General features: G+C 50.6%; 1 protein-coding gene across 11 annotated transcripts in view; it reads left to right on the top strand.

Moving 5' to 3' along the window:
• The window catches only part of dnmt3ab (DNA (cytosine-5-)-methyltransferase 3 alpha b), a 147,807-nt gene that overhangs the window by 46,637 nt on the left and 77,390 nt on the right, over positions 1-23,780 (top strand). For 9 of the 11 annotated variants that reach the window (XM_064340698.1, XM_064340694.1, XM_064340691.1 and 6 more), the window contains 2 exons: positions 2,970-3,026; positions 18,414-18,732. In XM_064340698.1, coding sequence (XP_064196768.1) covers positions 2,970-3,026; positions 18,414-18,732 — 376 coding nt within the window. Of the gene's footprint in view, positions 1-2,969; positions 3,027-5,567; positions 5,702-18,413; positions 18,733-23,780 lie in introns of those variants that run through there. The other 2 variants (XM_064340700.1, XM_064340696.1) reach the window with 2 other exon arrangements.

The following is a 23,780-nucleotide window of genomic DNA, read 5'->3' as shown; positions in this document are numbered from 1 at the left end:
ACTCTCTGCTCTGCTCAGTTTAAATTTATATTAAGGGCCTCTTCTGCGTTCGCTGCTGTTATTAATCAACCCTGTCCTCACACCGCCCCTGCCAAGCACGTCCGAGTCCGGCCTTGTTAAAAAGTCATTCTGGCTCGCCTCTGAACGTTAATGTCACCGTAGTTTGACTGGACCCGTCGCTAACCCCCTATTTCCTGTCTTTCAAAGCTTTATTGAATGCCAAATTAAATGACAGCGAGCGCTGTCTGTCGCACGTTAAAGATACAGCGATCTCCTGGTCTTATCTTTTATTCGTCAGCGAGGACGCTTTGCCGCAGCCCGAATTTGATTCCGAATAATTTCGGCGTCTGCGTTGATGTCGTCGAAGCCTTTCAAGGAACTGGAGGGGATTGGATTCAATAACTGGGCCGAGGAAATTTGAAAATGATAAAGCGTTCGGCTAATGGCTTAAGAAGAAGAAGAAGGGGAAAAAAAGCTTATTTCCTTGGCCACAGGGATTAAATACCTCAGCCCTGTGGTTTGGTGAACTCCATACCGCTCAACTGCGCAGCTCAGAGAAATACAGCTCATTCTCACTCCAGCTTTCCATACATTTTTTTTGGGGGTGGGTTGAGGGTGTGCGCGTGTGCGTGTGTGTGTATGTGTGTGTGTGTGTGGTGTCTTGTGGTGGTGTGCGTGTGGTTTGTGTGTTCACTACGTGTCTTTTAAAGGTGGTGATGAAGTGCAGTGGTTAATTCGATCCGTCTGACACCCAGTCGGGTGTCACTTGTACACATCTACCCTGAGAACCGAGGAACAGGAGGAGAGAAAGAGAGAGAGAGAGAGATATAGAGGGAGAGAGAGAGAGAGAGGAGGGAGAGAGAAGAGAGAGAGAAGAGAGGGAGGAGAGAGGGGAGAGAGGAGGAGAGAGGGAAGAGAGAGAGAGAGAAGAGAGAGGGAGAGAGAGTGAGGAGAGGAGGAGAGAGGAGAGAGCGAGTGAGAGAGAGAGAGGGAGGGAGAGAGCAAGAGAGAGAGAGAGAGGGAGAGGGAGAGGGGAGAGGGGAGAGGGGAGACGTCTCTGTGTGTGCTAGTGTGTCTCGCCCCAGCGCTGAGGCTAAGAGAGATGTATTGTGTCCTGCAGGCGTTCCTCAAGATGGAGGCTAAAAGGCGCGCGCGGCCTCGCTTGGACGCCGTTCAATTATTCATCCCCCCCCCATCCCCCCCCCCACTCCCCATTCAATCAGATCAGCGAGGGCCTGGAAAGAGTGGCGAAAAGGGAAGAGGCCATATTGTTGGACGTGCAGTTAGCAGGACGGCAGGTTTTTTTATTTTCCAGTGAATGGGCTGTGAGCGGACTCTCTGTGTGCCGGGGTACCCCCCCCCCCTCCCCGTGCCCCCCCCCTCCCGGGACAGGCCTTCTCCTTTATGCCCCACACATTCCAGGAGACCGTCTTTTGTACGCGGGCCGGGCCATTAGCTTGCACACACTGGGAAGTCGTAATCCGCCAGTGTAAAGATACCCGCTATCGACACCCTACACCCCCCACCCCCCCAAACTACACCCCCACCCCAGCCCCCTCCACCCACCCCAGCCCCCTCCACCCCTACCAAGGGGGACGGGCGTGGGACTTTTTACTCTCTCTCTTCCGCTGTCTCTCTTACTCTTTCACTGTCTCTGTCTCTCTCTGTCCCTGTCTTTCTCTCTTTCTCTCGCACTTTATCTCTCCCCCCTCCTCTCCTCCTCTCTCAATCTTCTCCCTCTCTCTCGCTTTTTCCCCCTCTCCTTGCTCTCACCCCCCTCTTGCTCCCTCTCTCCCCACCCCCCCCCCTTCTTTCTCACAGCTGGGAGCGATTGATAACTGCTCATGATTTCGGGCTGGGTCTTTGGCAGTCACTCCCGAGCCCATTCGCCCGCTCACATGCGTGGTGATGTACGGTTGAGGTGTGTGTGTGTGTGTGTGTATGTGCAAATGAGTGTGTGTGTGTGTGTGTGTGTGTGTATGTGCAAATGAGTGTGTGTGTGTGTGCACGCACGTGTGTGTGTGCTTGTCTAATTCTGCGGAATGATTGAGTCTGACTCAGTGGACACTGCTTTTCTTACTTACTAATCAGTGACAATTAATGAATGTAATCATTTATATTCTTGTTCACATATTATTCTGCCCTATATGGGCCTGACCCCTTACCTCCCCCCCCCCCGTGTGAGGAGTGTGGCCGCTCACTCGGGTGGTCTAGAACAGCGGCGTCGTGCTCCTCAGTCCTGGACGGCTGCGGGGTCTGCAGGTTTGTCCCGGCTTCCGTCCTGCCGGCGGCCATTTTAGGCCCTTTGGAATCGAGGCGTCTGCGCCCCTCAGCGAGCCGCCGTCTGCGTGAATTATTCACACACCCCGAAAAAAACCGGGCCCTGCGCCCCCCTCTTCCTAGAAACTTCAGATGATTCTTTCCGACGCTGGAAGATGCTCGTTCACTGTGTCCCATGATCGTAGCGAACTAGCCGGTGACTTGGATTTGTGTTTATTTATGCGAAAGGTTTTTGGATTATTATTATTACTGTTGTTGTCAAAAGAGCGCTTGCATGGAGGGATGCTAACGTGCTACTGGTGGGGGGGGGGGGGAGACTGGCCAATCAGACCAGTGCTTTTGGTATTAATCTTCTGTGATAGTTTCAGATGTACGTTTTGCATTCCTGTCTCGGTGTCTGTCTGACTATTGAAGCTGATGTGTATGGTGTTTTTTGACATGTTTTGCATGTTTATGGGGCGTTGGGTGTGGTGTGCCTGTGTGTGTGTACGTGTGTGTGTTGTAGCGTGTAGTGTTTTGCACCCGCCAGGGAATTTTGAAGCGGGTCACCTCTGTGTTGATAACTGGAGAAATAGCTCCTCTAGAGAATGACATCATTCACTGTAGTCTCAGATGATCTTCAAGTGGTTGCAGTGATCAGTGTGGATTGTTGGGGGAAAGAGAAGTTAAAGTGTTGCAATTCTCAACAGGACCACCAGGGACACTATGGAGTGGATGCCATTTCAAGAATGCTTAGAATGAGTCAGGTATGCCAAGCGCGTCAAAGTGCATGATTTTCACCCTTAACGAGAACTCTCACACGACTAACGATGTCCGATACTAATCCAAACCCTCGTTTAACTTTCTCTCCACACATAGGACACCCACACGTGACAAATAACTTTCTCCTCTTAACATTCTGGTGCGGCCTCAGGAGCCCGCAAGTTCTTTTTTTGTTGTTTTTTTTCCCTAAATTTTTTTTTTTTTTGCATTGGGTCGTAACGGCAGTTGCAAACGGTTGCATCACCATCCGGGGAACCATTCCTCCTTTTTGGGGGAACCAATCAGAAGAGCGTCGAGGCTCCACAGGAACCGGCTGTGCCTTTAAATAGCCCGGGTGCTCTCTCTCTCTCTCTCTCACCTGCTGTCAGTCATCCTCACGCCGTTGCCGTGGCTCTGTCGCTATGGCGACGGGTAGCTGGGCTCCCCGCGTTTTCCCTCCACATAATTGCTTCAGAGTAATCAGCGGGTTTTTTTCTTTTTTTTTTGTTTCCTGCAGAAAAGTGTTTTGCATAATAAGCAGGTTGTTTTGTTTTTTTTCTCTCTCTCCCCGTACTTTAATTACAATGATTGGTGAGTTTATTTGTGGAATTGAGAAGCTGGGATCGCTCGTGCTACTCTCCGCATGCTGTCCTGTGGTTCGTACCCCTCGCAAACGGCCTCATTAATCCCCGGATTGGCTGCTTTCGGGTGGGGGGGGGGGTCTCAACCCACACATAATTGTGTCAATCTCTGCGTTTATTATTTGTTTCTGGTGCTGACCAGTTTGTCATAGCTCCAATAATGGGAGATTCACTGTGGTGTAACGGTGTTGTAGGTACAGACAGAGGTTCTCTGTGGTGTAACACTGTTGTAGGTACAGAAGGAGATTCTCTGTGGTGTAACACTGTTGTAGGTACTAAAGGAGATTCTCTGTGGTGTAACACTGTTGTAGGTACTAAAGGAGATTCTCTGTGGTGTAAGAGTGTTGTAGGTACAGAAGGAGATTCTCTGTGGTGTAACAGTGTTGTAGGTACAGAAGGAGATTCTCTGTGGTGGTGTAACAGTGTTGTAGGTGCAGAAGGAGATTCACTGTGGTGGTGTAACAGTGTTGTAGGTACAGAAGGAGATTCACTGTGGTGTAACAGTGTTGTAGGTACAGACAGAGATTATCTGTGGTGTAACAGTGTTGTAGTACAGAAGAGGTTCCTGTGTGTAATTGTAGTACGAAGAGTTCACTGTGTGGTGTAACAGTTTTGTAGTACAGAAGGAGATTCCTGTGGTGTAACATGTTGTGGTACAGAAGGAGATTTCTGTGGTGTAACAGTTGTAGTACAGAAGGAGATTCACTGTGGTGGTGTAACAGTGTTGTAGGTACAGACAGAGGTTCTCTGTGGTGTAACAGTATTGTAAGTACAGAAGGAGATTCACTGTGGTGGTGTAACAGTGTTGTAGGTACAGACAGAGGTTCTCTGTGGTGTAACAGTATTGTAAGTACAGAAGGAGATTCACTGTGGTGGTGTAACAGTGTTGTAGGTACAGAAGGAGATTTTCTGTGGTGTAACACTGTTGTAAGTACAGAAGGAGATTCACTGTGGTGGTGTAACAGTGTTGTAGGTACAGAAAGAGGTTCTCTGTGGTGTAAGAGTGTTGTAGGTACAGAAGGAGATTCACTGTGGTGGTGTAACAGTGTTGTAGGTACAGAAGGAGATTATCTGTGGTGTAACACTGTTGTAGGTCACAGAGCGGTGATCCATTTAGTTTCTAAATGAATCTCTCTCCAGAGACTCGCTGTGATTCATTACAGGGGTCAGTTCAGTCTATCTGCAGTGGACTTTGTCCTAAATGTTGGTTGAAGACAGCACCGCTCGTTTCATTTTCCTGAAATGAACTGAAATTGAAAGAGAGCGTTTATCGAATGTAAAAAAACAGTTTGATGTAAAAGAGGCATGTTTGTCATCTTTATGTGAACTTTACGTTGTCATGGTTTCATATAAGTCTGGTGTTGAGATGCTGTATGTGCGGTGTATGTGCATGTGGGGTCACAGTGCGAGCACATGCTTCATGCATGTTCAGTTTCGGTCTACAAACCCGAGGAAGTCTGGAGTCTGTATCGCACTCTCTCTCTGTCTCTCACTCTGTCTCTCTCTATCTCTTTCTTTCTCTCTCTCCCTCCATCAATTCATTTTTTTTTTTTTTTAAGTTTGAGTTTGCTGTATTGGCAGGAAAACTACAGCCTTAAAGCAACGCATGCGACACACAGGAACGTGGAAACTGTGTACACGTGCGCAACACGCAGCAAATATTATGGTGCGAAGAACATAACGTGAAATGACAATACGTTACCTATATTTATCCTGATACTAAGTCTGTGGCCTGCTGTAGTTCCTGTATACTATTATAGCCCTGTTCTGGCACCGTCCTTGTTGCTAGGCAGCACGAGTGTCAGGCCCTGCGAAATGTTGAATGAAAACAGGAAGTTTGTGGCCACAGAGAGCGTGAAATAAAATTTACAGGAAGTGAAGGGTCACATGAGTAATGCTGAGAGAGAGAGAGAGAGATAGAGAGAGAGAGAGAGAGGAGGAAGAGGTCTGTGCGTGTCGCATGTGAAAAACGTGTGCTTGCCAGTCATCTCCTTTGCGAGCCCTAGCGTAGTCCTTCTGAGTCCCGCGCTGTGATCATGGTAGGTAGCTCCACGCTTCGTTTTTTAAAAAGTTTCTGTGGTATTTTCGGTTATTTTCCTGCGTCTGGGACGGGTGGCGTGTCTCTGCGCGTGTCTCTCTCTGGGTGGTGAGGCTGCGTGTGGCCCTGTCTGGCTCGGCCCTCTCCTCAGGGACCTTTCAGAAGCTGAGCCGTGCCCTCGCCGAGTCTGTCCGTCTGTCTGTCCGTATGTCAGTCTTTCTGTCTGTTTGTCCGTCTGTCAGTCCGTCTGTCAGTCCGTCTGTCAGTCTGTCAGTCTGTCCGTCCCGCGGAGACGGCGGCGGGACGAATCCCGGGGTTTTCTGCGCCTCTGTGCGTGGCCGCGTAGCCGCGTCTCGCCGCCGCCGCTGCGGACGCTGTGAGAGAGCGCTCCCCACGCCGCGGCGCGGGTCCGCAGCGAAGGTTTCAGTTCTGTTTCTGGTTTTTATCTCGTTGCCCTCGGCGGGGGGGGGGGGGGGGGGCTGTCGGCCGATTCGGAGTGCTGCGCTCTCTGGTTTTTTTTTTGTTCTTTTCTCCGGTCTGAGCAGCAGGTCGGGCCGATCGCTCGCCCGCCCGTTCCCGTGACGATCGTCCGCGTCGCGGTGCTGTGTGAGTGGAAGCTGTCGCACGGGCGCTACGTGGCTCATGCGTTTGCTACACGCGTGTGCGTGTGCGTGTTCACAGCGTTCTCTGCGCAAGGGTTATCACTCCCCCCCCCCTGCCCGGGGGCTGGCCTCGTGCGTGACTGTCCGTAACGCGGAGCAGATCACCACAGCGGTAAGGTGGGGGGAGAGGGGGGGGAACGCTCTTAATAAACGGGGAGCGTGTGCCCTGTGACCGGCCTGCCTGCACCGCGCGTGTCAGCGTTTCTCTCGCGCCCGTGTACCGTGTCACGCCCTCCCCCCGCTGTTATCTCTGCTCAAAAACGATCATAATCATGAGATAAGTCTGTGTGCGCGTCTGTCTTATTCTGATATTTCATTGCCTTTATTTACCGTCCGGCTGGATTCTTTCTGACTGACCACTCAGATTACCTCAGTCAGCCAGCTGAACCTAATGTCAGAATGTGGTCACTCTCACTATGAGTGTGTGTGTGGGTGTGTGCATGCGTGTGTGTTTGAGTGTGTGTGTATGTGTGGGTGTGTGCATGCGTGTGTGTTTGAGTGTGTGTGTGTGTGCACGTATGTGTATGTGTGTGTGTATGCGTGTGTGTGTGTATGTGTGTGCATGCATGTGTGTGAGTGAGTGAGGATGCGTGTGTGTGTGAGGTCTTTAATCACTGCGTGTGTGATCTGCAGTTCTCTCTCCGCTGGCTGCCAGTGTTTATTTTATGTAGGGTTTGAGGCCTGTGTGTTAATCAGCTGTGGTCCAGACCTACAGCTCTGCGGCAACACTAGAGCCAGAACCAGAACCAGAACCCGGGCCGCAATCAGGAGCCTTTTACCTCGATTCAGGCAGAGACAAAGGATCGATCGCCTCAACAGGAAGTCCATCCGATTGGTGCCCCGAGGTGCCGCTCGCGACTGATTGGCCGAGCAGATGTAGGGCACTGCAAGCCACTTCCTGTTCCTGTTCCTGTTCCACGAATGACTTCATCGGTAACCGCTGCCTGCGGGGGAAGTGCACCCGTAGTCGCAGGTGTTGGTCCGCCGCTGGTTTGCCTTAGCTCCGCCTCCCAGATTTGGGGGTTTTTCCGAACAGAAAGCAGAAAGATGTCTCTCATGCCGCGCCCCCCCCCCCCCCCCCCCCCGCACGCAGACGGGACTCGGGCGCGAGGGGAAGTCCCCCTCTGAACATCGAGGACGAGGGGAAAAACTTCGCCGCGCCCGCAAAAAGAAACAGAAAGGGCGACAGAAATAGAGAAGAAGAGTTCAGCGAGTTCGCAGAGCTGCTTCTGAAAGTCGAGCGGCGGCTGCTTCTGGGTCCTGGATGGGCTGCAGCTCTGTGTTCCCTGGGGGGCTGGTGCGCGCGCGGGGGGGGGGGATCCCCTGTCTGCGTTTGCCCTTTCCCTTTCCCTCTGCCGCGCTCAACACTCAAAGCATCCCCGAAAACACATTTGCATTTTCATACATTTTTTTTCTTTCCTCCCTATTTCCCGCGCGTCGGGTTTCCGAGCAGCGACCGTTTGCCTCAGGAGAGATCAGCGCCGGTAACGGCGTCGCCTCTTCATTTCTGAAGTCACGTGACCTGGGAAGAGCGGCTCTCACAGCGGCCCTGAATTAGGGAGGAGGGGCTCTCTTCTTTCAGTCTGCCCCCCCCCCCCATCCGTTTAACGGTTATGCGCGAGCGTACCTGAGAGGTACGCAGGAAACGAAAGGAAATGGAAAAGAACCGAAAAAGTGCTCTTTTTTTTTTTTTTCCGAACGGCCCTTTTAGCTGTGAGCTTCTACCCCCACCACCAAGCTCATTCTGTCCCTATTTAGTCCGGAGACTTCCCCTCAGAGGCCAATGGGCCCAATGACATCCCAGGAACGTTTGTTCTCTCAAAAAAAGTGCGAGCGCCTGTTTTGTTTCATTTTTTTTAAGGCACTTAACAGCTGTTTTTGTGTCTCTGTGACGACACAGCCGTGGCCTGTGATCTCACAGAACACGTTTTTGGCCATAACTCAAGAATTAATGCGCTGATTATGACGAAGTTTCACACAAATGTCTAATAGGATAAAATGATGAAGTGATGACATTTTATGTCCAAACGGTCGAACAGAGCACTGCCTACTGGTTGGCGGAGGCATACAACCGCGAGGCCATATTTCTAGTTTTTTTTTTTTTTTCATTTTTTTGGGGTGAAATCAAAATGGTGGCTCGATTTATTTTCAGCCACGTTAACCCCCGTTGACCTATCCTAAATCCTTTCCCTGAGCCTTCTTTCCCAGAAGCCGCCCTTTCTTTTCACTGTTTTATTTCAGTATGAACTTCCGACTGTCCCGTTAGATGACCTGCTGTAGGCTGCGGCCTGAATTCAAGTCCGCGTTTGTCCCGAACTTTGGCTCGTAACATTACTCGTAATTTTAAATTTCATCCTGCACCAACGCAGTTTGGCGAAATGACTTTGCTAATTCCTAAACTGTGCCAAACCGTGTCTGTCTGGGATTAAGACTGAAATTAACGCGTGCGTTTTGGTCATAAATCAAAGCTGTGGACAAGTGTTGATTGAATTCAGGCCTGTGTGTGTAATGACGGAGGCTGTAATTAAACCAACATTTGCCCTTAAGTTTGACTAACAAATTACAAGCGAGAATTTCTTGTTCTCCACCAGACGTTTGGCCAGCTCAAGTGATCGGTAAGACTAACTCCGCAAATTGAGTTTGCGGAGAAAACCTGTGACACTGTGGATTTCTTCCCTTGTTAAAATTTAAGGACAAATGTTGATTGAATTCAGGCCAAAGTCAGTTAAAGCTGCCAAAAAATCCTTTTTCTCTCTGTTTTCTATTTTCTCGTTTAGTTTGTATTAAAAAAAAAATCATTTCTTTTTGTTCTTTTTGTGGCTCTGGGTGCCTTTTTTAAATGTGGGAATGTTGACATGCTCTGTGCTGTTTGAGTTTTGCCAGATCCTACACTGTGAAAAAATGCAAGGCTCCAAAACTACAGACCCGAGTAGCCGATTACAGTGCGCCTTTTGCCCAGCTTGGAAATGTGCACTGTAATCCGTCCCGTCCTCGCTCAGGGGGAGTTCGGCCGCTGTACCGAAACCCTGGGGGCCAGACTCCCCCCTTCCTCAAAGTTTAAAGCGCAGGGCGGGGCGCGGGGGGGGCAGGATGGAGCTGGGAAAGGAACTTTTAACTGTTGGTTTTTGTGGATACCCGGGGGGGAGAGAGACTCTGGAATGGGGCCGTGTGGCTCCTGGCTGGTTTTAGCATTTGCCAGACTCTTAGATCATATTAGAAACAGCAGGTGGGCCAGTGACTACAGTGTCTGACTCTCTTTCTTTCTCTCTTTCTTTCTTTCTCCCTCCCCCTCTCTCTCTCTGTTTTTTAAGCACTAACCTCTTGACAGAAATAAAAAGAAAGGCCCTTAATTGATTCGTTTTAGGGAACCACAGGTCTGTGAGTTTCACACAAAATAAACCCGCAGGCCGCCATTTTGGCCTTTCTGTTAATGATCTGACTCGGCTGACTGCGTTTGACATGGGCTGGATTTAGCTGCCCAATACTTACACATGCTGGCTACCTATCACTGCATGTCTGAAGTGTAACAGCAAATGAAATGATACTTTTCTCCAAATTTTCACTTGGAGATCTTTTGGAGAAATTTGGATCCAGATTTTTTGGAACCATTCCATCCCGAAAAAAAACATTCCGGTCGCTTCCGATGGGAGGCAGGTCAGAAAGCGCGTCCTGCGGAATGCATGCAGCCAGCCAGCCAGCTGATGGATTTCCCTTTTCGGAATTTTGGGGGGGTTACCATGGCAACTGTTTCCCGGCGCCGGTACCGAACACTGTTCCCCCTGCAGCGGTTGTTGTACCTGAGCCTTGGCCCCCTCACTCCGGAGTTTAACCCGCGCAATGGCGCGGAAATCTCAGGCTGACCCTACGCGTGTTTTTGCTAGCGGCTAGTGGTCCTCGTACCCGGGCCCAGGAGCAGCGCAGTAGCCGTCGAAAGGAGGCGGAGGAGTTCTCTGGTGATGCCGGCAAGGTTGCCAGATTTACCTGGTGCTTCCTGACCTCCGCAGCGTCAGGGGAAACACGGCAGGAAGTGCTCCCAGCCCCCCGCTGTGTCTGCCTCTGTCATCCAGAAAACCGGGTGTGCGTCTGAAAGCGGTGATGTTTTCTCTCCTTTTTTTTTTTTTTTTTTACACACTCCTTTCTTCTCACCTCTTTAATTTGGAGTTCTGTGAGAGCCCTCCTGCTGTAGGCGCCACGACACCTTCCCCTTCGCCCGGGCGAGCTCCCGCGCCAAACCTGCCGTTTCCCTCCCTTTTATCCTGTATGAGTTTATTTATTTATTTATTTAGTTATTTTTTACACCCTGTTCAACAACGTCTCAGCCGTGTATTCCTAGAGTCCGTTTTAAGCGGTGTGAGATTTTAAAGGGGAACGGGCTCGACTCGCGCCCCTCCCTCTCGAGGCTCCCTGAGGTCAGCTTGGCTTGGCTGTGATTGGAGCAGATTTTGGCTGCAGGTGCAGGTGTGGGATAAATGGGCGAGGGCCATCGCCGCTGTGAGCCCCTGTTTCTCACCTGAACCGTGTCTGTCGCTGCGTTTGGGGGAAAAAAAACCCTTCAGCCCTGACCTGGGGGGTGTTCGTTTTCCCTAGCGGGGTTTGGGGGTTTGTGGTGGGGGGCTGGATTAGCTGCCTCATCAAAGTCTTTCCTTCCGTGACATTAAATCGGCACATGGGCGAAATTAAAACGAACGGTGTGTGTGTGTGTGTGTGTGTGTGTGTGTCTGTGCGTGTGTGTGTGTGTGTGTGTGTGTGTGTGTGTGTGTGTGTGTGTGTGTGGTGTGTGTGTTGTGTGTGTGTGTGTGTGTGTGCTGGGGTGTGTGTGTGTGTGTGTGTGTGTGTGGGGTGTGTGTGTGTGTGTGTGTGTGCTGTGGTCTGTGTGTGTGTGTGTGTGTGTGCTGTGGTGTGTGTGTGTGTGTGTGTGTGTGCGTGTGTGTGTGTGTGTGTGTGGTGTGTGTGTGTGTGTGTGTGTGTGTGTGTGGTGTGTGTGTGTGTGTCTGTGCGTGTGTGTGTTGTGTGTGTGTGTGTGTGTGTGTGTGTGTGTGTGTGTGTGTGTGTGTGTGTGTGTGTGTGTGTGTGTGTGTGTGTTGTTACGTGCGGGACAAGCAGCCGGCCACACTACTAAAAGCGCTGTGATTGCTCTGTTCATTCATTCTGTCACTTCTGCTCTGAGGAGTTATTTTACACCGTTAGGAAACGGAAAATTAGTGTTTTACTGCGTCTTCATCAGGCATAAAAACTAACAGCACACAGGTAGTAAACAGGTGATAACCGCTCCTCTTTGATCTTTTATTTTTGGGCCATTTTGAACAGGCAGGAAGGAAACGTCTTTAAAATTATTGTTTTAAAAATAAAAGTTAACTGTTAAAATTTTTTATTTTATTTTTTTTTTTAAGTTCATCGGCCTTTGAACTACTGTTTTAATGCAGCTGCGTGTCGTTACCACACGTTTACTGTTGTAATCTGTTTTTTTCAAACGGTGTGAGAACGAGTGACCTTTTCTGAAGGTTTTCCCTTCGCCTCCAGAGTGAAGCTGAGAGATAGTTTAACTGCACCGAGATGGAGCGCGTAGACGGGCCTGCTTCCTGTCCACTCGCAACGGCATAAATGTCAGTGTGTTTCCCCCCCCTCGCGAGCCAAGTTGTGCTTTGTGTGCAGGCAGTCTTCCACGGGGGCGCCATCTCTAAATGTCAGAGCGTCTCTGGCTGAGATGGGGAGCGCCCGTTTGCCGAACTTTGGCGTCCGCAGCCCGTAAACATTTACGCGAGGAAGTGGCTTTATTTTCCCCGAGTCGGGATGCAAAACCGCAACCCCTTCAAGACAGACGTCTTTATGTAAAGCTTTAAAAAAAAACAAAAAAAAAAAACACTTGTTTCACAAAGTTGTTATTGTTTCAAGACAGAGCCAGTGTTTGTCGCTGACGAGATTGAGTGGGTTTACCTTACTAAGTAAATTACTTTAAAGGCGGTAATTAAGTTAAAAAAAAATTCTGGTGTCTAATCTGTCGTGTCTACATTTAAACAGTGTTTATCACTTGTTACCAGACCGTTGGGCCCCATCCACACACTGGAACAGAGCCTTAACAGACACCAGACCATGGGGCCATTCCAAACACTGGAATAGAGCCTTAACAGATACCAGACCATGGGGCCCATCCACACACTGGAACAGAGCCTTAGCAGATACCAGACCATGGGGCCCATTCCAAACACTGGAATAGAGCCTTAACAGATACCAGACCATGGGGCCCATCCACACACTGGAACAGAGCCTTAGCAGATACCAGACCATGGGGCCCATCCACACACTGGAACAGAGCCTTAACAGATACCAGACCATGGGGCCCATCCACACACTGGAACAGAGCCTTAGCAGATACCAGACCGTGGGGCTCATCCACACACTGGAACAGAACCTTAACAGATACCAGACCGTGGGGCCCATCCACACACTGGAACAATACCTTTACAGGAGAGCCACCCAGTAGCCCAACCATCGTACGTTTCGTTAGCGGGTTGAATGGATAAGACATAATACACAAGATATGTCACCCAGGAAGGGAGTCAGCTACCATAGGCAATCAAACAATGGTAATTCATAATCATAATTACAGAAAGAAATGCTAAACATGTATGTGAACTGAGTCACGCGCTTTCATCAATATGTATATTTGTGTTTCCCATGACGCCAAGATGAATGAGGTTAACAGGATGCGCCACCCAGCAGCTCAGTTGTACAGTTTACTTGTCAGGTCTCCGTTAAAATATGTATTTATGACCTTATTTTTTAATCTATTTCTCAGCATTCCCAAGTCCCTTCCCCTGGGCTTTTCATCTAAAAACACACCCCTCCTCTTTTCTTTATGTCCTGAAAGACCCGTTGGGAAGATGAGGCCTGTGTTTTTGTTTCGGGTTGGCCTCCGGAACTTCCTGGCAGGGTGGAAGAGCGCATTAACTCGTTTAATGTGCTTTGCTTGGGCCTCATTCACAAAAACTTTTCTTAAATTAGTCTTACTTTTGTTCTTAGTAATGTTTCTGAGAAAAACCAATATGGGATTCACCACACATGTGCAGACCTTTGTTTTGAGTGGGTGGGTAGTGGGCGGTGAGTGAATGGGTGGGTGGGTGGGTAGGTGGGCGGGTGAGTGAGTGAGTGGGTGGGTGAGTGAGTGAGTGAGTGGGTGAGTGGGTGGGTAGGTGGGCGGGTGAGTGAGTGGGTGGGGCGGGTGAGTGAGTGAGTGAGTGAGTGAGTGAGTGAGTGAGTGAGTGAGTGAGTGAGTGAGTGAGTGAGTGAGTGAGTGAGTGAGTGAGTGAGTGGGTGGGTGGGTGGGTGGGTGGGTGGGTGGGCGGTCGGGCGAGCGAGTGAACGAGTGAGTGAGTTTGCGATGCATAGCCCATGGCGGTGTCCTGCACGGCGCCGTGAGAAATAAGCGAGTGAACAGAAAGTTTCTCTGAGTGCAGCCCCAGAGCTTCGCTGGCTGCCATTTTTACGTGACCGTTTCTTGTGACACGGTCGGCTCCATTCGAACCGAAGACGCTGACACACGTTTAACGGAATATTTACTGCTGCTGTCATCACCCTGCAGATTGGCTCGTACCACAGTCTCACTGTTCTGAGTGTTTCGCGGTGTTTCAGTGGACTACGACTTCGCTTTTAATGCTGTGTTTTAGAACCAGGAGACAGACAGGGGCCGTCTGCAATTAGCAGGTTATTTTTCAACCCCACGCATCAGCACTGCCATTTGAGAGCTCACACCAAGTGCACACCTTGCACTTTAACAACGGTCCCTTGAGAGAAATGGCTCAGAAGCAGTGAAAGGGTGATAGTGTGTATGTTCTAAGTTTACTGAGTGTACTCAGTGCACACCTTGCACTTTAATAATGATGCCATGAGAGAAGTGGCTCAGAAGCCACACCTTGCACTTTATCAACGGTCCCTGGGGTGAAATGGCTCAGAAGCAGTGAAACGATGATAGTGTGTCGGTTTTAATTGTACTAAATTGCACTTTATCAACGGTCCCTTGAAAGCAGTGACTCAGAAGTCACACCTTTGTCAACGGTCCCTTGAGAGGAGTTGCTCTGAGTGACAGGTTCAGTACGAGCCTGTGACCCGTGTCTGCCTGACACTGATATGGCGCTCTCCAGTGCATTTTGTTAGAGACACAGGTGTTCATAACTCTAGAGTAGTCCGCAACCTGTCATTGGATCCCAGTCATTTCCGTCTGAGTGTTTTTTTGTTGAGGTCTTACTTGGTGCTTTCAGTGATTGTGAGTAAATGCTTGAGTTTTCTTTTAGCCTATGGGTTCGTTTTGTGGACTTGTGGCGATGGCTGTTGTGTGTGTGTGTGCTTGCATATTTTTGTGTTCGTACGTGTCTATACATTTATGTATAAGTTTGGCTGTATGATTCTGTTTACTACGTACAGTGTGTGTCCGTGTTTGTGCGAGAGTGTGTGTGTGTGTGTGTGTGTGTTTATGTGTACAGTTGATAAAATAATTTTTTTTTTGTTTGCTTCTGGAAGGAAGGAGCAGCCCTGCGTGGCGGACTGCAGGGTGAGAGTGTATCTGGGAGCCGCTGGTCTGGTCTTAATTAAGTGATACTGCTGCAACATGTGCATGTATTTAATTTGAGCGCAGGTCCCTTTAAGCTCTAATTAGCAGATCTGTCGGTCGCTGCATTCCTCGCGGTTGCCGTGGTTTCCAGGCGAAAGTGGGGTGCAGTGCGCCCCGTTTAATAGCTTCGGATTACTGCCCCCGTCCGTAATTTAATGAGATGCGCTTCCTAAATGAGTTTTTCTTTCATTAGAGGAAAGTACAAAGCATATAACCAGGGACTGTATTTTAGGGTTATTTTTAAACTGAAACTAAATGGAGTGAATTTGAAAAAAAAAAAAAAATATCTAGGCTGTTTCGCGATGTCTTGTGCGTGTGTGTGTGTGTGTGTGTGTGCCTGGGTGCGTGGGTGTGTGAGCGTGTGTGCGAGTGTGTGTGCGCACGCGTTGGGTGTGTGAGTGTGTGTGTGCGTGCATGTGACTGTTTTTTTTCACAGTGTGGTTCTAGCGGATAGAAGTCAGCGGGTGCTGGTCTCTGGTCGCCCTGGGTTACGAGGGGCTGACACTCTGACACTATGACTTGCATTATAGATTTTCCTGGGGGGGTGTCGTCAAAGAACTTGTCTGACCCCCCCCCCCCCCCCAATTAAACTTTACTGCCCCCTGGTACTAAAGGAAACTCACCCCTCCTGCTGTTTAACGCTGGGCATGAATCAAGCCTTCTGGCCTCTTACCCTGGTCCAATTAGATTCCAGATTCCCTGGTCCAATTAGATTCCAGATTCCCTGGTCCAATTAGATTCCAGATACCCTGGTCCTATTAGATTCCAGATACCCTGGTCCAATTAGATTCCAGATTCCCTGGTCCAATTAGATTCCAGATACCCTGGTCCTATTAGATTCCAGATACCCTGGTCCTATTAGATTCCAGATTCCCTGGTCCAATTAGATTCCAGATACCCTGGTCCTATTAGATTCCAGATACCCTGGTCCAATTAGATTCCAGATTCCCTGGTCCAATTAGATTCCAGATACCCTGGTCCTATTAGATTCCAGATTCCCTGGTCCAATTAGATTCCAGATACCCTGGTCCTATTAGATTCCAGATTCCCTGGTCCAATTAGATTCCAGATACCCTGGTCCTATTAGATTCCAGATACCCTGGTCCTATTAGATTCCTGATACCCTGGTCCTATTAGATTCCGGATACCCTGGTCCATTTAGGCTCCAGACCAGCACCAAAGGGCTGGACTAATACCCTTCCGTATAGCAACTGGGGTGCCACACGGTACCCAGTTGCCATTTTGGATCCCCTCTTCTGCTAATAAGCAGCCCTAATACCACGTATCCTGTGAGTATGCCGCAGCTACAGTTAGGTGCAGTACAACTACAGTGTTGCGCTGTTACATAACCTTCAGCGGTGTCTCAGGGTGGTGGTATAGTACAGTGGTCAGGGAACCGGGGTTGCAGGTTCCAATCCCGGCCAGGCCACTGCTGCTGTGCCCTCAAGCAAAGGCACTTAACCTGCGTTGCTTCAGTGAAATATCCAGTCGATTATTAAACAGATTGAATTTCTACACTGTTAGCTGGATAAGTAGCTCTGTTTGAGAGCGCCTGCTGCAGCCTTAATGTAGTGTATTTTACCATTTGAGTTATGGAGGTTTGATTGTTGAAATAGATATCTGCACTGACAGCTCTGTACTGAGTGTGGGGTATTAGTGGTGTGGCTTCTGCAGAAAATGACACAGACGGGGTTTTACAGTTGTAATTACGGTGTAATAACATGTTCATAAACAGTAGTTACAGTGTACCGACAACTGTAATTAGAGTGTAATAACAGATGTATTAGCGTTATTTAATGTGAAAGAATATTTTTTCCCAGAGGGACAGTGGCTTCTGCTCATTGTTAGAATTTTTGGGCTGAAGGAATTCCTGTTCCATCACCGCAGCAACAATCAGACTGAACAATTAACGCTTCTGATCGTTGTCACACCTGACTCCCAGGTACAGGGACGGTGGGAACCCAGCAGGTGTCGGCCCTTGGGTACCATGGTGACAGGGCCCGAGGCCAAAAGCGCAGTTTCACGATTTAATGATGTCATTTGATCCTGCAGCTGTGGAGCACAGCTCTGTCATTTCCAAACGAAAAACTGTGAAATGGGTTTTTTTTTTTTTTTTTGCGAGAGAAATGAAAAATTCTCTTCCCCGTCTACCAGGATTTCTGCACCACTGCCTTTTTTACGAGGACAGGAAATTATTTTTCAGTTTTTTTTTAGCCCACTTTAACTCAAATGGGCCTTTTCTAAGTCGTGAGTTTTATTTACTCATCGAGCTTCATGGGTTTATTTAGCCGTTCGCGACTCCTGACAAACGAGTGGCAGTTGGGGAAATTTGTTTACTTGTTTCTAAGAAAAGACTCTGCGCCTGTCTCACCAAAGTGTCATTCGAAAGCCTCTTCTGCTCGTCCGGCTGGCTGCTGCTTTCTTTAAACAGTGCTGTCAGCGACTTGGCATGGGGGCTCATTGATTGGTTAAAAGCAAAGCACTGAAATGGATTAAAGACTCATAAATAATTATGGATATTCTCGTATAAATATAAATTGTCAGCGATCGATGCCCTCGGCTCTCTCTTTCCCTTCGACCGCAGTTCTTTGAAATTGTTATTTTGATCCCTGAATGCAGTATGAATTATATTGTAACGTCAAGTAATTCCTGGTCTTCCCGGCAGAAAGTTTTGAGGTGCCTTCATGTACGCCTTCTGGGCTATCTTTGTTTTAAAGAGGTGATGTTTGGGTTATTGTTAGACAGAACCAAGTGCACTCAAACTCACTCTCTCTCTCCCAAACACAAATCCTCCCTCTCACTCTCTCTCTCTCATACACACACACACTCACACACACACACACACACACACACAACGCACTCCACACACACACCACACACACACCACCACACACCACACACACACCACACACACACCACACACACACACTCACATCCACCACACACACACACACATCACTCACAGTCACCACACACACATCACACTCACACACACATGCACTCACACACACACACACACACACGCACTCACACACACACACACACACCACACACACACACTCACACACACACACACTCACATCACACACTCACACACACACTCACACACACACACACACACGCACTCACACACATGCACTCACACACACACACACTGCACTCACACACACACACTCACACACACACACACACACACACACTCACACACACACACACACACATGCACTCACACACACACTCACACAGTCACACACACACACTCACACCCACACACCCAAAGTGAGATTCACACACTCGCTCAGTGCAGCTCTATGTAACACTTCTCTCTGTGTGTTTTGCTGAGTCAGAGGCGCCTTCCTCATGCGCTTCTGCTCGCTTACCGCCAAAACGCGCTGGACGACGCTGACGGGTTCTTTTCCGCCGCTGTTCCCTCTGTCGTCCACCAGGTGGCGAGCTGCGAGGCCTCGAAGGAGGGCCCAGCCGGCCCGGACGGCCAGTCCTCGGAGCAGGTGCCCAACGGCGAGCTGGGGGGCCACGGCGGGGGCTCCAGCTCCTCCTCCTCCTCCAGGCAGGACCGGAACCTTCCGGAGAACGGCGTCTCCCGGGAGCGGGCCCCCCGCCCCCCCGCCAGGCTCCTGGAGAACGGGCTCCTCTCCGCCCCGCCCGACGACCCGGACCAGGAGGAGGAGGGGGCCGACGGGGAGCCGGCTCCGCCCACCCCGCGCAAGAAGAGGGGCCGGCGGAAACTGGAGCACCCCGAGAAGCGTGAGTGGCCCTCCTCTGTAGCCCCGCCCCCCTCGCCCCGCTCCCGCCCAATGGCTGGGCTTGGTTAGTGCTTGGATGGGAGACCGCCTGGGAGAACTTAAGTTGCTGCTGGACGTGGTGTTGGTGGGCCAGCAGGGGGCGATCTTCCCTCGGGTTGCCTGCTTTCCCGCACTTGGGTGGGTGACATCGCCACTAGTGAAGCGATGAAAGTGTTTGATTGGTTCCCTTCACTGGGAAGCTTGGTCTTCAGTGGACACTGTGTTGGTGTGTACACACCTGAGCACAGGTGTACACAGGCACTTCTTCTTCCTCTCTCGTGGAGAGGCGGTTTTCCTGTAGCCTTGATGCAGGATGCTCAGGCTGGAGGGAGAAGAGAGGCGCTGGATGAGCACACAGCTCGATATGTGAAATGGTTTTGTGCCCAAGCTACCCTGCGTGGCGGAAGTTCAATATGCTTAAAAATAGCATTAAAAAAAACGCCTGATGCAGTCTGCCTGTCTGCCTGCCTGACTGTCTGTCTGTCTCTGTTAGTCTGGCTGTCTGTCTGTCTGTCCGTCTCTGTCTCTCTGTCTCTGTCAGTCTGCCTGTCTGTCAGTCTGCCTGTCTGTCTGTCTGTCTGTCTGTCTGTCCGTCTCTGTCAGTCTGACTGTCTGTCTGTCTCTGTCAGTCTGACTGTCTGTCCGTCTCTGTCTCTCTGTCTCTGTCAGTCTGCCTGTCTGTCAGTCTGCCTGTCTGTCAGTCTGCCTGTCTGTCTGTCTGTCTGTCTGTCTGTCCGTCTCTGTCAGTCTGACTGTCTGTCTGTCTCTGTCAGTCTGACTGTCTGTCTGTCTCTGCCTCTCTGTCTCTCTGTCAGTCTGACTGTCTGTCTGGCTCTCTGTCAGTCTGACTGTCTGTCTGGCTGTCTGTCTGTCTCTGTCTCTCTGTCTCTGTCTGTCTGTCTCTCTGTCTTCCTGTCTCTCTGTCTGGCTGCAGTGAAGGCATTTTCTACTGCTCTAAGCCCCTTTTATAAGCCACACAACTTTAATAGGTTTGTGTGTCAATAGTCGATACGATTTAACAATGACGGGGTGCAGCCAGAAGGAAACGCTGCCCCATTTGACCCGAAAAATAATCTGGTTGGGGGGGGGGGACAGTAGTGTCCTCTCACCCCCCCCCCATATTAGCGTTTGCTTTTTGGATTTTTCTGTCTGTGGGGCCGACGCCTTTTTATTGTGGAGCGCTGGTGTCTCTCTTATTTCGGGGAGGACAGGTTGTTCTTGTTCTGGCCCCGTTGTGTGCGGTAGCAATTAGCCTGACGTCTGATGAGCAGAATATGGGCCAATGAGATCACACCCTGGAACCCCCGCGACACTTATAAAGGGTACCTTTATCAGACACTCGATGAACACCTGCATGTGCACACACACACACACTCACACTCACATGTACACACACACACACACACACACACACTCATTCACACTAATGACACACACACATACATACATACACACACACACACTCACATGTACACACATACACATACACACTCATACAACACACACACCGACACGCATACACACACATCGACACACACACATACAGTATGCACCACCCACAGATATACACAGACGCACACACACACGCACGTGCATGCAGAAACATGCACACACACACACACACACACACACACGCACACAGACACACACACACTCTCACACAGCAACATGTACAGGGGTGGATTCTGTGCTGTCAGGTCTGTGTGTAAGTGTGTGAGAGTCTGACTGAAATAAGATGTAGATCCCCTCCCGCCCTTCGCTTCATTCCGCTGGATCTGATTCGCGGGTTCGAGTCTGGTGTCCGCGCGAGCGTGGAGAGCGTGTGTGATACGGCGCGCACGGCCGCGGCGGGAATCGCGGCTTTAGGGCGGATCCTGTGGAATCGCGGTGTGTGTTTCCGCGCGCGGGCGACCGGTTTGGCTGTGACACGACCGCCCGACCGGCTGGCGCCAGCGAATCACAGCTGCAGCCGAGCCGGTGTTAGCGGTTAGCGAGCGTCCGACGCGTTTCGAGCTCCGCGCCGGCGACCTCTGACCTCTGACCTCTGCGGCGGCCGTGGTGGTCAGCGTTTTTAGCATATCTCTCTCCGAACTGTGTGGGGAGTGCAAACCGAGCCTTTAATTACCCAGAATTCCTTCGTTATCGCGCCGAGCGTGCTCCGTGGCGTTGGGACTTGCTCCGGGAACACTCCCGTCTTTGGTTGTGTGAGTTTTACGGAGTTTAATATGAACTGTAAATAAAACGGAGACGCGTTCTTGCTTTGGCAGATTGGGTGCTGGTGGCCTGTAAAATCATTTCTCTCATTTATACGGTTATTGTTTTTGTGTTGTGTTGTGCTGTGCTGTATTGAATTTTAAGCTGGTGTGATTGTGCTGCTGACTCTGGGCCAGATCTCCTGTTTAAAAAGAGATTTCTGCCTCCACGGGGCTCCCTCGGATTAATAAAGAAGGATAAATATCATAAATGTATGAAGATGGGCCTCTGTGCAGAGCGCTGAGTTGCGCTGAGTGCTTGAGTGGGCTGAGCCGTTCTCAGGCCTTGTGTTGCTAGTGAAGCGCTAGCATATGTTAGCGGCGGTAGTTAGCGGCTGCGTTTTGGCGGTTGGCGCGTCGCTGGCTCCTGGCGGCTCGTCGCTTCGCGGCGCGGCGTTGCCAGTTCCGCAGCGATGGCCGCCTTCGCGGTTGCCGTGGCGTCCCGCGGTATCCCAGCGCTTCCGCCGGCTCGTGCTGCGTGACGTTCCCCCCCCCCCCTCCCCCGCGGGCGTCGACTCAGCGCGGGGGGGGGGCAAGGTGGGCGTTTTCCAGTGGTGGATATTAAGATGAGTAAGAACGCGCTTTGGTTAACTCCCCCCCCCCCCCCCCACGCTGTGTCTGTGTGACGGTGACGAGCGGCCCCCAACCCCCCCCGGCGGGCGTCGCTGTACATGCATGCTGACGCACATCTGTTGCCACGGTTGCGTTCTAAATGAACCTCAGGATCCATAAATACTGTAAAAAAACATATTTTTTCCCCCCCAAAGTGTCCTAGGATGCAGACGTGTGTGTGTGCGCGTGCGTGTGTGTGTGTGTGTGTGCGCGCGCGCGTGTGTGTCTGTGTGTCTGTATGTATGTGTGTGTTTTTGAGCAGCCCGGCGTCAGGGCGCTGACGTATGATGTCATTTATAATTTGTATAGATATGTAATTATATTTATGAGCGGTGTTAATCAGTTTCAGTGTTGTCACTTTATGTCGTAAACCATATTTTTACATTTAGAAAATAATTCTTACGCATAAACACAGGCTTGGCTTTAACACTCTTTTGTCTTTTTAAAACACGTTTGGCAAGGTCAGAGATCGCCTTCATTAATGTGTTTGTGAGGGGAAAAACGGACACTGGAACGTACATTTAAGCCAAAGTTCGTTATGAACAATGACTGAATCCAGGCCAAGAGCGCCCCAGACTGACGCTGGCGTGGGTCAGTCGCGCTCTCGACGTGTTTGTCTGTGGCGTTAGCGACGTTGGGCTAACGAGAGGGAGCCGGGGATTCCTAAAAGAACAATCTGCAGTGGGACGGTGCCAGCTTCCCCCCGATGAATCACTCCAGTCTTCTGTCGGGGCAGCCTGGGAGCTGGAGTGGAACGAGACAAATATTTTAAAAGTTGGAAAATCCTTCGTCCCGGAAGGATGGTGTGTAGCAAGAGGCGCTGCAGTGTCACGAGACTTGCCCCCGTGGTTCAGTTTAATCCCGAAAAACAAGTACCGGGCAGCGGCTTGGGCAGACGGACAGGAAGTGCGGAGTCTTGTGCCAGCGCCCTGTCAGACAGACATTTCCTTTTTCTCCTCACAACAACAACATTTTTTATTTTTTGTTCTGGCATCTCTAAAATTGATTATTTTTCGGAGACTAGGTCATCACGTTGTTATTTTAAAAGCGCGAACATCTGCCGGATGTCTTGGTGGTCAGGTTTCTCGTTCACTGTAATTTTTTTGAGTTCTCGCTTGATTTCGCGATATTGTCATGTGCAAGACCGCAGGTTCATCAGGCTCATGTGAACCCCCCCAGTGTGATTCTGCTGCCCCCCCCCCACCCCGGTCCTCCTGTTTAGGAAGATTTGTGAATCTGTGAAAGTGGGCCGCTGACAGGTTATCTCACAGTTATGTCTTATGAGGTCAGGACCCCAAATTCACAACATCTTGCCCCCTAAGGGCGTGAGGACGTGGGGATCATAAATACAAGCGAGTGCTCCTGACCGCTGCGTACAGTCGCGGGCGGGCCGGAGGGGGCGTGCCCTCGGAGAGCGAGAGCCACGTCTTCCTTTAATCACCGGGGCAAACGCTGTGCTCCGCGCCGCGCCGCGCTCTCGTCCAATCAGACGCCGGCTCTCGTCCAATCAGACGCCGAGCATGCAGTCCATTTACCGTTTACCATTTTGTGTGGCAGTGGGCGTCGGGTGCGGGGGTGTTATGTGGTAGTGGGGGCCTTAGTGTCAGGCTTTCTGATTCTGTGTGGCATGATGTGTGGGGGGGGGGTGTTTTCTTCTGGGGGGTTGGGCAGTGGGGGTGGGGGTGGGGGTTGTCTCTCTGGGGACAGTAGAGGAGCTGTGGGGGGGGGTTTGTGTCTCTGGGGACAGGTAGAGGAGCTGTGGGGGGGGGCGGGGTTGTCTCTCTGGGGGACAGGTAGAGGAGCTGTGGGGGGGGGGTTGTCTCTCTGGGGGACAGGTAGAGAGCTGTGGGGGCGGGGTTGTCTCCTGGGGACAGGTAGAGGAGCTGGGGTGGGGCGAGTTGTCACTGCAGTAGTGGAACTGGATAAGGATTAGTGCAGTTAGCCGCTGTTGACCCAGCTGAGCACCACAAAAGCGCCGCGGTGCTGAGGATCGACTGCAGAGAAACAAAAGCTCTGCTCTTACAGCCACCGCTTCTGCCAGAGCAGGAGGGAGATTAAATAAATAAATTAGCCTGCCTCCCCCCCCCCACTGCCCTGCCCCCCCACTGCCCTGCACCCCCCCCACCACCCTGCACCCCCCCCACCA

Source organism: Anguilla rostrata, chromosome 6, assembly GCF_018555375.3.
Source record: "Anguilla rostrata isolate EN2019 chromosome 6, ASM1855537v3, whole genome shotgun sequence".
NCBI classification, from domain to species: Eukaryota; Metazoa; Chordata; class Actinopteri; order Anguilliformes; family Anguillidae; genus Anguilla; species Anguilla rostrata.
Note: the sequence above shows the minus strand (reverse complement) of the source record. Positions and strands in the feature narration are given on the sequence as shown.